The 13,647-nt window shown below is 36.4% G+C and overlaps 1 protein-coding gene across 2 annotated transcripts in view; it reads left to right on the forward strand.

Annotated features, from left to right (window-relative positions):
* Positions 1-9,852, forward strand: part of LOC121422414 (transmembrane protein 94-like) — a 46,382-nt gene extending 36,530 nt beyond the window's left edge. The window contains exons 24-30 of one of the 2 annotated variants that reach the window (XM_041617444.1): positions 1,152-1,345; positions 2,196-2,440; positions 4,487-4,632; positions 6,407-6,504; positions 7,197-7,290; positions 7,837-8,013; positions 9,526-9,852. In XM_041617444.1, the coding sequence (XP_041473378.1) occupies positions 1,152-1,345; positions 2,196-2,440; positions 4,487-4,632; positions 6,407-6,504; positions 7,197-7,290; positions 7,837-8,013; positions 9,526-9,598 (1,027 nt within the window). In that variant the 3' untranslated portion in view covers positions 9,599-9,852. Of the gene's footprint in view, positions 1-1,151; positions 1,346-2,193; positions 2,441-4,486; positions 4,633-6,406; positions 6,505-7,196; positions 7,291-7,836; positions 8,014-9,525 lie in introns of those variants that run through there. The other variant, XM_041617445.1, reaches the window with a different exon arrangement.
* Positions 9,853-13,647: the final 3,795 nt, after the last annotated feature.

The raw sequence follows: 13,647 nt of genomic DNA on the forward strand, positions 1-13,647 counted from the left end.
GAGCGACGACATCTTCCAAATGCTGCGTCAACCCAAAACCCAAAACTGTTGGGTTCAGCTTTAAACAAGGGTGGACGCAACATCTGGAAAAGGCCGGCACCCCTCCAACCCCTCTAACGCTGATTCAACATCAGAATTCTTAGAGTGTATGCAATTGCAACTAGTCAGGAATGAGGTTAGAACGCATATGGGATGCAAAAAAAAATCAGTACATCAATAATGATTGGAAGTTTTTTTTTTTTTTTTGTATATAGGCTACTACTGACATAACGCAGAATGGCAATCGGTGAATGTGTTACGTTGAGACAAATTTTTAAAAGATACTTTTTTGTCAAAAAATACTTTTTTTTTCCTTCTAAGAATATTTATTTTTGTCATAGAAGGTTGGCAGGTCTGCACTTGTCTATACTGATAACCTGTCTTCAGTGGTCAACAAAATTGTGTCCCTTTCAAAGAAATGTGTGTTATTTAAACTGTCTATAAAGACCACCAGTGTCCAGTGGTCACGTTTCTGTTTCCCTATAGGTGACCTTAAAGGTAAATGCTAGTTTTGGTAACGATATCAAAATGAGTTCGTACAGAATCCAAATAAATGACCACCAAAGTGTCTGTTTGTATAAATAAAACGCATGTGCCAAAGAATTCTGGAAGAAATTGTGTAATTGCTGAGAAATCACCAAATAAGCACAGGAATCGGGTAGGGCGTTGGGCCCGACGCTCTCAGCAATAATTATACATTGTCCCACGTGCGCTTATCTGTGTTGGGGATCTTCGGTGTGAACATTTTTTAGCGTAGATTTCAAGATTTCACAAAGTTCAGTTAATGTAACTGTACCAGATCTAGATCCTCGATGATATACTGACAATTAAGCCTTGTTTTACAGACTTTCTCATGAAATTAGTGTTTACTGCAACTACTGGAATTTCTCTTTAATAGACAGGTTTGACTATACTTTTAAAGAAGAGTTTTCTTTGAATTGAATATGAAGGTAGATGTAGGGGGAGGAAGAAATCAAGGGAGGGATGCTGTTTTGGAATACATAAATTCATGAACCTCTTTGAGGTCAGAAAATATTGATTAGATAAATATGGTAGTGAGGATAATCACTGAAACTCTGATGCTCTTGTATTGGTATTCTTTGATCGGACAGCATCGGCATGGAGCCCCTCCCGCCACACATCTGCATGAGCAAGAAACACGCCCACCCCAAGGCTCCGCCCAATTGGACGTCGTCACACCCTCCCAGGACGCCGTTGGAGATCACCAGTCTCCTCACCAGTCTACCATGCTCGCTCTCTTTCCATCGCTTGAATAATATCAGTCTCATCTCACTCATCAGAGAGGTAAGGAATTTTTATATTAGAAAAAATATACGTGAAAAATTACAAATTGATTCAAGACAAAGCTTTCAATATGTTGCAGTCATTGAGAAATTCATGTATTTATTATTTGCTATGCCTCTGTCCATGAAAGGTCAGTGCTAGAAGTATTATGTTTCTGGGTCGTCTTTGCATTGGTCAGTAACGGCTTTTGAAGTTATAAGCTTTCTGATTTTTTGTGAGTTGATTTGTTTAGACTTTCACAATTCTGCTTTTGCATTTCCATAAAGTTTTATTTGTATACTATGTTTTATGCTTCTGTCCCAAAGTCTGTCAGATGCACTTTTCCATGCCACAATGCTATCACTTTTTATTAATTACGCTTCAATCTTTACAAGCTGCATAGACCCGTAATGCCTATATTGTATGTATTCCATGGCTTGATAAATAAATTTGATAAAATCACTTTCACGTCTTTTGACTCACTCTTTTATTCCACTAAAACCCACAAAATATTTTATTACTTAAAATTATTTATTGAATGTTTGATACATTTTCATATCATTCAGTATGAGAAAACAGTGATTATTACATAAAGAAAATATTACATGTGAATATAATCTCTCATTAATAAAACACATAATGGTCTTTTAACATATTGAAGCATGGAGCTTGAATGATTACAAAGCCATTATCAAACCTGAAAACTGGTGAAAGGGTATACTATACATGTATATACAGCATTTACCTACAAATAATATAAAGGGGAAATGAAACAAGAATAGAAAGGAAGGTACCCCAATGTACATGAGAATATTCATAAATTTTCAAGTAAATACAAAAACATCTTTTTCTATTGCTTTCTCCTTATAGGCCCGGGGGAGTATGCAATGGCATGGTCAATTGCTTCACGTTCTTCATGTTCGGTCTCCTGACTCTAAGTGCAATTCAACTCCTGTGTACGCTGCTCTTCTTGCCACCCCCGCTCAGCGGCCGCCACGTTCTCTGGTTGGCAGCAGTCATCATCCCACTCCTGGCCGTGGCCTTGATGGGGTCGAACTCCCAGTCAAAGGTCATGACCCAGGCCACGGGCAAGAATGTGAGGGAGCAGAATTCTGATGTAAGTGAACTGCCTGTCTGAAGCCAATGGCCTGTATTCTGAACTCGAGTTATAGGTGGCACAGGCCTAATTCATTTCCCATAGACTCGTGTGTTAAATTCGCACTTTAAAAAATTCATAAAAAGTGATGAGGAAATTGGAGGGTTGAATGTTTACTACCAGTGGATAGGATGTGCGACATTTCATTTCTGACCAGAAAAGAGTACCTCGACCGGCTCATTTTAAAAATAAATCAGCATTTATGAAGACTACACCTGACGGTATCAAATTCGTCACTTGAGAGAGTAAAATGGTCCTAATTCTTCCACCAGTAAAAAAAAATAGTGCCATAGTAGTGATATATCTTTCCAATGTGGAAAAGGGAAGTTCAGTAGCTACCCTGCCTAGAATCAATGTTAGATTGTCAATATTTACTCATTTTTGTCAATCAGCAATATCAAATTTAAAAATTGAGTGATGGGCTGGCTCGAATGAAGATCTTTTGCCTGCCAGTAGTAATTAGGCCTGTGTAACCTTTAATTAACCCCTGGTTTAAAGTTGTTTAACTATGGAGAGCCAATCAGGGCACAAATCCCTGGTGAGCCCATTTAATTTGACTATATTGAATGTAATATTTTATTGCCCGACTTCACAATTGAATATCTCAAACATATCAGAACTTGAATAGTTGAAATATGTTCATTTTTCTGATGGGGTTCACTTAATTTTTTAGCACCGCTGTTTATAGCACTTAATACAATGTTTCTATAAAAGTAATGTGAGTTATTACCCTGGCTTTAGTCCAGTCATACCAAATTGATCGTAGACCGAATGGCCCGTATTCTGAAGTCAGGTTTAACTTGACCAAGGTCTAAGTCTGTGCTAAAATTATGGAAAGCCAAAAAATTAATAAGTTGTCTTACGTTGTATGTGTCTTATGTTTACTGTGCTCTTTCTTAACTCGTGAATGGGGAAGAAAGCTATCTTATTTATCCTTCGGAAACGGTTAAGAATGTTTTGAGAGAAAAATGAGCTGATATATTGAAATGTTACTGTTAAGAAATTTATGCCACTATTGGCTATCCATAGTTAAACCACAACTTAGAACCAGAGTTTAAATCAAATCTGACTTCTGAATACAGGCCAATGGGTTTAATCTATCTGAGAAGTAGGCCAACCGCTTGTAGACAGAGTGAACATAATAACCCTAGTCCTCTGTACAAACACTTAACTGGAGTAAAGGGTCTGATTGTGCAGCCTATAATGCCTTGTTGACTGTGCTGGTCTTTGCATGGAGACCCACTGGTAGATCCAAGTTTCAATCAGGGTCTGAGCCTGCAGACTAATGAAATCCCTGGTATTAATGCATGTGCAAACCCTTCCCTCGAGGAAAGCGGTCTGGAAATGTTGCCTAAAATCAGTGCCAATGGCTTGTGTACAGAAGGCGCTTCTCATTCTCTGAAATTTAAACAGCAAGTTGTAATCATGCTACTCTTGTATAAAGACCATACTCTGACATTGAAACAGCAAGTTGTAATCATGCTAGTCTTGTATGAAGACCATTCTCTGAAATTTAATCAGCAAGTTGTAATCATGCTAGTCTTGTATGAAGACCATTCTCTGACATTTAAACAGCAAGTTGTAATCATGCTAGTCTTGTATAAAGACCATACTCTGACATTGAAACAGCAAGTTGTAATCATGCTAGTCTTGTATGAAGACCATTCTCTGAAATTTAATCAGCAAGTTGTAATCATGCTCGTCTTGTGTGAAGACCATTCTCTGAAATTTAATCAGTAAGTTGTAATCATGCTCGTCTTGTATGAAGACCATTCTCTGACATTTAAACAGCAAGTTGTAATCATGCTAGTCTTGTATGAAGACCATTCTCTGACATTTAAACAGCAAGTTGTAATCATGCTAGTCTTGTATGAAGACCATTCTCTGACATTTAAACAGCAAGTTGTAATCATGCTAGTCTTGTATGAAGACCCACCTGACGATCAGAGTTTCAAGCAGGGTCTGTGCCCCGCCGCTTCTTTTACTCCTTTCTTTCCTTGTTTGCAGCATGTGATGTTATTCTGCTTCTTCTTCATCACCAAGTTCATGGGTTCCGTGATCATCTGTACTGTTTGCCATTTCCTCACTCTCATTGCTTTCTGTAAGAAGACGGCAGAGAATCCCACAGATTGCCATTTCATACTCCATAACAGGTAGGAAAGAACGCATTATCTTTGAAATACTATTACCACAGTCAAACCTGCTCTCACTGAATCCTGGGGAGCGTTTCATGAAAGCCCTTGTCAGACGTTTTATCCGACAAGTCCTGTTTTATCCGACAGTTACTATAGTAACAGTGCTTCTCAACCAATCAGAATCCAGGAAAGTTTTCAGATCTGACAACTTGTCGGACGAAAATGTTGATGAAACGCTCCCCAGAATTTAAAGTGTAATGCGACATTTGCTCTTACAGCAATTACTCCTCCGCTCATTTCGCTGAAGGTATAATGTGACAGTTAGGGTTGTGATGGAGTTATTTAGTTGTAGAATGTGAGGATGATGGTTAAGGTTAGTGTAAGGTTTCAAGCTCAGGCCTATGTTTGGTGTAATGTGTGAAAAAGACCATTGTTGCTGGAAGATATGTCATGGAACCCTGTAAAAGACCATAATTTGGGTTTTACCTGAAGAGGGGTTTCTCATAGAAATATGTATTACTGGTATTACGACAAATGTTTGTGGAAACGGGGGTCCTTGGAACGGGTTGCCTGCGTGTGATTGCGTATTCATTCCTATGGAACGGGCATATGTGCATGCAGCTAACCCGGTGGCACGGGCGCTGGGTGTGCTAGCGCAGGTGTGATGGTCGGACAGCGCTCTGCGGCCGCTTTTCACCAAAATTGCAGCTCATTGTAGCAGATCAATACGGGTGGAACATCGTAACGGAAAATATGGGAAGCTTTGGAGCGGATTTCCTTCTTTTATCTCAAAAAGAAGAAAATGCTATGCTTTGGAGTGGCTTTCTTTGTTCTTTTTCTCAATGAGACATACAGTTGAGGCCGAAAGTTTACATACACCCATGGAATTCAGTGAAATTTGTTCACTTGCCAAACATCATTAAATTTACTATATCTTCAATAATATAAATACTACCATGAAGAATTTGGTATCAAATGAAAGAGCATATTGAGCTCTTCCACATGATTGGAATACCGTTGAGATCAAAGTATATTTCAGGTGGAATTTTCTTTGAAGAAAAAAAGTAATATTAATGCCATTGTATTCTATTGTTAGTTTTTATATTTTCAAACATCGTTTCATAAAATATATAAATGTCAAATCTATGATTTATATTACATTTTCTATCATGATTTGTCACCACTGAACAAAAATGTGTAATCTGAAATGTTTGTTTTGAGAAGTAACTAGCACAAATATGAAATGTTTTTGTCAAGTTTTTATTTTTAATTTGTCTAAAATATGAAGATTTTTGGGAAAAATTTTCACCTAAATATTTTTCATCTCCTGGTGACAAAGCAATGTGATGAAGGGGCATGACATACTCATTAATTTGATATCAAATTTGTCATGATAGCACAAATATTTTATAAGATAGAGTAAATTCTATGACGTTTGACAAATGTCAGCTTTTCTTTGAATTTCCTGGGTGTATGTAAACTTCTGGCCTCAACTGTAAATGCTATGCCTTCGAACGGAAATTTAAGTGTAAAAATGGGGGTCCCATCCGCGGCACATACCCACTATGCATTATATACTGAGTGCCCCCCCCCCCCGGTCATGCCTTTTCTACCGCACGCAACTAGGAATTTAAGTGCGACTCTAAAGTCATACTTAAATCTTTGTGAAACACCCCCAGAACTGTATTTTATAATTCTAATGATTAGCTTTGTGAAACAGTCCTCTGGTATGAGTATAACCTTTCACTGTCAATTCTTTTCCCTTTTCTATCTTGTTTACAACTTCTTTCAGAAACATGACCTCATCATGGAATGGATGGAGAGATGAGCTCTCATCACATCATGTGCTGGCACAAAATATTCAAGCATTCCTTCTTACATTGTATTTCAGTAAGTAATATGCCATCCCATAATGATAATAATAAAATATTCAAGTTTGATATAATGCCTAGTATATTGGAATCACATCTCTTAGAACTTTACAGATTTTTTATTACCCCAATCAATGGATCCTGACATACCCGTATACAATGTATGCACCCCCCCCCCCCCCCCCCCCGGGAGCATTCCAACAAGTTTTAAGTTTCAAAATTTATTGATCAAAATCCACACATATTGGATCATTTCCAATTTTACAAAACAAACACTAATGTGGACAATTACATTGAAACACAAACTTAAGATACAGATCCAATATATAATACATAGATAAATATAAATACGAAATACAGAGAGAAAGATATATAGATAGAAATATAGTGGACCCCGTACAGATAATAGTTAAGAAACATTCAAAATACTAAGGTCACATTCTTGAAAAAAAGAGTTCCAACAAGAGCCCCAACAAGAGTTCCAAGACTCAATTGCTAGGCGTACTACAAGCACTTTGCATCTTACCGTGTACCCATTTAGAACCTGGGTTGAGAGTGGCATAGTGTGCATAAACGCCTTGTCAACGTACGGTAGGCCGCAGTGTATTATTGGAACACACAACCTCTCTCTTCTTTCCACTTTAAAAAGTCAATTTCTATTTTCCCTGCTCTTATTCCACCTTTCATGTTTTTATCCTTGTTTTCTTTCAGTTACATCATCAGCTAGTTTTGTTCATTCTTTGCAACCGTTGTGGAGGAAACCACCGTTCAGGAACCACTTATGGTGTGGAGTAGTCTGTGCTTTGTGAGTAAAGAAGACTTATTCTTTTGAGTAGATATCTAAATTATCAACTGATTAAATCAGAATGACCTTCCCATGTCCCAAATTTATTTTCAGTTGGGGGAGACGAGATACTCATAGTTGTTCAGACTGGAAGCCTGATTAAGTCTTTTGAAATATTGATACTTGCATTTCTGAGCTATATTTTATAAATGAGACCAATTACTAAGCAATAATATTTAACCTGTTTGAGACTTTGCCCACATATAATAAAATGCTGGCTGAGTCTATAAAAACATGTGTTATAACCAATTCAGTCTGCAATGGTTAATAAACGTGCCACTTGTTTATTGTAATTACATTATGAGCAACATGGCATGTTGAATACTTAAATTCCCCAAACCTTTTTTTTTTAATTCTTTTTCTTTGATGCTTAAGAATTTTTCCATGTGAGTCTTTTTAGATCAACATCAAGAATGGAGAATCACGGGGGCCGGATGCACAAAACGACGTTCGAATGTTTCATGAAGTCACCCACATGACAAATCTCCTTTATCTCATCCTATACAGGTTTATACTGGAGATAGTGTTCTTTGCAATAGATATGAAAATATGGGGTAGAGCGGATGCTGCAACCAGGATGCCTTCCCGCCTTGAGGATATCCCTCTTGAGGTCTGGCTGATCGGTTTCCTGTGGCCTTTGGTCGAACTGTTTATCTGTGAAGCTGTCAAACAGTATGAGATACAGTAAGTGATTTGATATCCTGGGGAGCATTTCATCAATATTTTCATCTGACAAGTTGTCAGATCTAACATCTTTCCATGATTTTGATTGGCTGAGAGGCACTGTTCCTATGGTAACTGTTGGATAAAACGTCTGACAAGTCCTTTCATGAAACGCCCCCCTAGTATTTGAAAATGCGATATGATATCGTGGGCCCCGTCTTACAAAGAATTGCGATGGATCCGATCAACCGCAACTATGGATGGCCAGCAACGTCAACATCTAAAATGCAGATTTGTTCAAAATATTTTCTAGATATGATATATAGTCATACATATATCTTTTCTAGGAGATTCCGTGTGATTTTCTTTGTTTACTTAAGAAGATTGTGCAAATTTCTTGTAGAAAAATTATGTTATGGATGGTTTTCCACACAGTTGAGATTGATTGGATCAATCGTAACTCTTTGTAGGAGGGGGTCCTGATGAAGATATGAAAGATAGATGGACGAAATAAGATAAGGGGTGTGGTAGCTGTTGAAGGAATTTGGGATGGACAGATGGAAATTGTGATTACATGGGATAGAACGACAGGCAGAGACTGGCATGGATGAAGATAGACAGAAAAGGAGAAATACAGACAGACAGATTGAGAGAGGGATAGATAGGAGAGGATGGGTATAAAGACAATTGGAAGAGGAGGGTACAAAATTGTTTAAAGACAAGTCCACCCCAACAAAAACTTGATTTGAATAAAAAGAGAAAAATTCAACAAGCATAACACTGAAAATCTCATCAAAATTGGATGTAAAATAAGAAAGTTAAGGCATTTAAAAATTTCGCTTATTTTCAACAAAGTTGTTATATGAATGAGCCAGTTACATCCAAATGAGAGAGTTGATGACATCACTCACTCACTATTTCTTTTGTATTTTATTATATAAAATATGAAATATTGTTCTTTCTCGTCATTGTCATGTGAAATGAAGTTTCATTCCTCCCTGAACACGTGGAATTCCATTATTTTAACATTTTGTGCTTCAGGCAAGGAGGTCCTAATCATCAAATTCGTAAAAATTGAAATATTGTATAATTCAAACAATAAAAAACAAAAGAAATAGTGAGTGAGTGACATCATCGACTCTCTCATTTGGATGTAACTGGCTCGTTCATATAACTATTTTGTTAAAAATATGCGAAACTTTGAAATGTCATAACTTTCTTATTTTACATCCGATTTTGATGAAATTTTCAGCATTGTGCTTGTCTGATTTTTCTCTATTGATTCAAATCAACATTTTTCTGAGGTGGACTTGACCTTTAATAAAAAACATTTGAATCAAGCTGTTGACACATTTCTTTGCTCTTGGAAGTCTTTTTGGTGCAAAATAAACAAACTGAATTATAAGGAACAGTACAAACTCAAAATCCAATACCATATCTTCTTATGCATTACCTACATTTTATAAATGCTTCTATCACACCCTAAAATCTCAATTTATACTGTTTTAATAATTTATTTTTTTTATTTTTCAGAGTTTTTGTGAGATGGCAGAAGAGGACCAAACTTCAGTTCGGAACCAAACTCGGGATGAACTCCCCATTCTGAATGAGTTCAGCTATGCAGGGTTTCTACAAAGATTACATATATACTGGGGATGTTTCACAAAGTGTTGAGTGTGACTTATGGGGCGTTTCAAGAAATTTGCAATCAATTGCAAATCAATTTATAAATCAATCTTAAGTGTGTTAATCGATTGCAAACTCATACTTGATTGCTGGGCCCTGTCTTGCAAAGAAATGCGATTGATCCGATCGATCGCAACTCTGGACGGCCAGCAATGTCAACATCTAATATACAGGTTTGCATATTTTTGAGCTATGATGTATATTCATGCATTCATCATTGTCTTGAAAATTCACTGTGCTTCCCTTTGTTTACAAAGGACATTGTGCAAATATCCTATAGAAAAAATTATGACACTGTATATTAACATAGAGTTACAATTGATTGGATCAATCGTAACTCTATGTAAGACAGGGCCCTGGTCTGCTTCTTGCAACAGGAGATGAAAATTAATTTGCTCTCATTACAATTGATCTATCAGTTGTAAAGTGGCATCTGAAATTTGCAGTTGATTGCAAATATTTTCTTGCAACACCTTAATATGCTTAATGGCAGCAGGCACACGATATCAAGCGTTTGACCTCGGTGATGACTACACAGTAGTGTGTGTCCTCTAAGTATGATCTAACCAATGCGGTGATGCACTTTATACCGCATCAACTGTGAATTAAAGTGTGACTATTAGTCACACTTAAAATCTTTGTGCAACACCCCCTGGTGCATAACTTATCAATCATTGTAAATTATTCCAGAATATCCCCCAAAGTTATTTACTGATGAATAGATTGTATTTAAATATATGATTTATTATGTAATAGGTATTTATTTTTGTTATGAAAAGTATATTTTGTTGTCTCCTGATTAATACAGAATTATGTTCAGTCATTTAGATATGTTTTTGTTTCTGCTAATGATCAGTCAGTCAGGAGTCCAAAGATTGTCCTACATCCTATTGAACAAGGGTAGCCAGATTCAACGCAAACTTGTGGCAGTCAAAGCCCCGCCCCCTTCCCTCCTCTTTGCATGATTCAGTGTACAAATAGGGAATAGGCACGAGTGCGATGGTGCGAGATTTCGCACGAGGTGAAAGAAAGATGCTCTAATCAACGAGCCGAGTTGAATAGAGTGTCTCTTTCCTTCACCGAATGCGAAATGTTGCACCACTGCACGAATGAAGAATATTTGCTATTTGTGTTGTACAACGCCTCGGAAATTTTCCCTGCATTACTCTATGAAAAATTAGCAAATATATTGAAAGCCAAGAGCGAAATTCCACAAGCGGGCATGATATCCAGGGCAGCATTGCGCATTTAGCCAGCAGGCCATACACGTATTGCACCTTCATTTTTTACGGAGCGCAATGAATTCAATCGTATTGTGACGTCACCTCCTAAAGCCGTGCAACGGTACATTTTGGACAGTACGGAATGTTGCACGTTCAGCCTTTAATTTGCTTGCGTACAACAAACTAAGTAGGCGTTGTACAATATATTTTCCATCTTCAACCCAGCACTCTCAATCTCCTCTTTCGGTTGCTATCAGATAATTTTATGCAAATTTAGACTATGGTATGGTGAATCATGTTTGTTGCTAGGTTACCAAAGAAGCATTCATGTTTTTAGCTTTCAATATCAAATCCCCTTTACAGCAGGGGACAGCAGCCAAGGGGAAACTGAGGTTTCCATGGAAGATGCTTGTAATGGCAAAGTTACGATAACCATAAGTTTTTATGAAACAGGCCTTTGGAAAGTCGCTGTGCCATTGTTATATCAAGTTCAAAAAAAAAATAGGTGGGGCTTTGGCTTTTGGCAAAGTATGATTTGCGTCAAGAATCTGTTATACCCAATTTCCATTCTATCTGTGTACTTACATTTGTAGATTTCAAAGATTTCCAAGAGTACTTATTTATTTTATATCATCCCATTGTTTCATCCTTTCTCTTTTATTATCTCCATTTCTTCCACTTTATTTTCTTCTCAACCTCAAAACAAATCACCTTTTAGTGGAAAAATACATTTTTATGGATTTTTTTCAACAAAACTTGAAAGAATGTGCAATAGTTGTTTTTTAGGACATTTTGTAAGATTTGTATCTGTAGTTTTCTTTTGATTGTAAATACTGGCAAATACACATTGTCTTGGGCTCTCTCTCTATATATGTTCATGTTCGTTGATGTGAGAATTATTATGATGTACACGATCTGGGGCACGTTTCATAAACCGGTTATACTAACAAATCTGCAATAATAGTCAAAAGCTACTGAAATCATTTGATTTCATTACCTGATAGTAAACTTGTTATAGAAACTGTGCATTTGTTATTATAACGTCTTTATGACCTAGGAATCTGTTTGTGTGTAGATGGCCAGTCTTTTTGGAAAGAAATAATTTTAGTAAATTATTTGATTAACATGTTCTATTTTACTAAGAACAGTTTTAAATTTAATTTCAGTATTTTTTTATGAAGTAAAATTGAGATGCACAGTAGATAGGTCATGAGGAGTGCAATTATTGTTAAACATAAGTTTTTAAGATTTGTAAAAATTATTAGTGGTTTGTAATACAAAAATGAAATAGTGAATTTTGTTTTTCACTTTCAGAAGTGACAACACAATGGAAACATGGATTATACAAGAATCCATTGGTGCAAAGTGGCCATTTTGTTCAAAAATTTTGCAGTGATCACCATGAAAAAAAAACTTTTGTTAAACATTAATGTTTGATTTGTCCATAATTTTCAACAGTGAAGAAAGGAGATTATTTCAAAGAGAGGAAATGATGATTGCTGCCAATTTGAAGAATGAAATATGATTAATAAAGACGTAATGAAAGGCCTGTGCCTCAATGGGTTGAAGTGAATACACTAAGGATGAAATAATAATTCAGTAGATTTTTATAATGAAGTAGAACTGAGATGCACATTAAATAAATCAATAAATAAGCAGTGCCTTTGCCAATCATAACTTAAAAAGATTTGTATCAATTTGTAGTGGCAGTTTGTATGAAATATGAATCGGAAGTGGTGAATTTGGTTCCACTTTGATAGAATTATACTGCTGTTTGCAAGAAAGATATATGTACACTTAATTTTCTATCATAAAGACCTTTCCACAGAACCATGCTACTTAATATGCAAATTGTGAAGGATAGTAGGAGCTTGCACATATTTTGTTAGGAAAAAAATGTTTAAAAAAGTGGCTTCTAAAAGAGAAACCCCAAACAAGTGTTTATTTTCTTACATTGTATTGGTAATATTTTGTTTAATTGTGGGTCTGTTTTATGATTAATGGCGCAAGTGTCACATCCTTGTCGTTCTTTGGAATGAATTTTCAAAAATTTCCAGATAAATATTGTTCCATGCTGTAACTTGTAAATAAGAGTTATATCTAATTTATTGTGTTTCTATATACTTAGAAAATACCTAGTTTTAGAGAATTGACATTGTGGTACCTGCCAGTAGCATATGCAGGGGGTGGTTACAGGGGTTCAACCCCCCCCCTCTTAAATGTTTTAATACCCAACTCCCCCCCCCCCCCATTTTTTAAAGCCTTTTTTATTTTTTTTTATTTTTTTGAGGGGGGGTAGATAGGAAATGACCTAACTTGGTGGTGAAATTATTTTTGAGGTACGAACGACGTGAAATTTGTGGTGAAGACCCTTTTTTTTCTTTTGTCATTTTTTTAGGGGGGGAGGTAGGAAGACCTTTTTTTATAACATTTCATTCAGCTTAACCCCCCCCCTTTAAACAATCATGCATATGCTACTGGTTCCTGCTGTTAAGTAATTGACCTGCATTTCCAAACGTCTACTAAATCCTGGTTTGAATCTCTGTTAAATTACCCATAAGATGTTATGAATTTTGTACACTCTATGCTACTGCTGTAGTTTGAGCATTATTGGTTATGCCAGAATTATCCTAGAATGTATTGCCTCAGCTTTGTGTGTGATGTCAGCATGTATATTCAAATGATTTACGCAAGATTAAAATATAATACTGATAATTGTGGATAGATTTTGTTACTTGTCTGTTTT

The sequence above is a fragment of the Lytechinus variegatus genome, chromosome 10, assembly GCF_018143015.1.
Source record: "Lytechinus variegatus isolate NC3 chromosome 10, Lvar_3.0, whole genome shotgun sequence".
In the NCBI taxonomy this organism is placed as follows: domain Eukaryota; kingdom Metazoa; phylum Echinodermata; class Echinoidea; order Temnopleuroida; family Toxopneustidae; genus Lytechinus; species Lytechinus variegatus.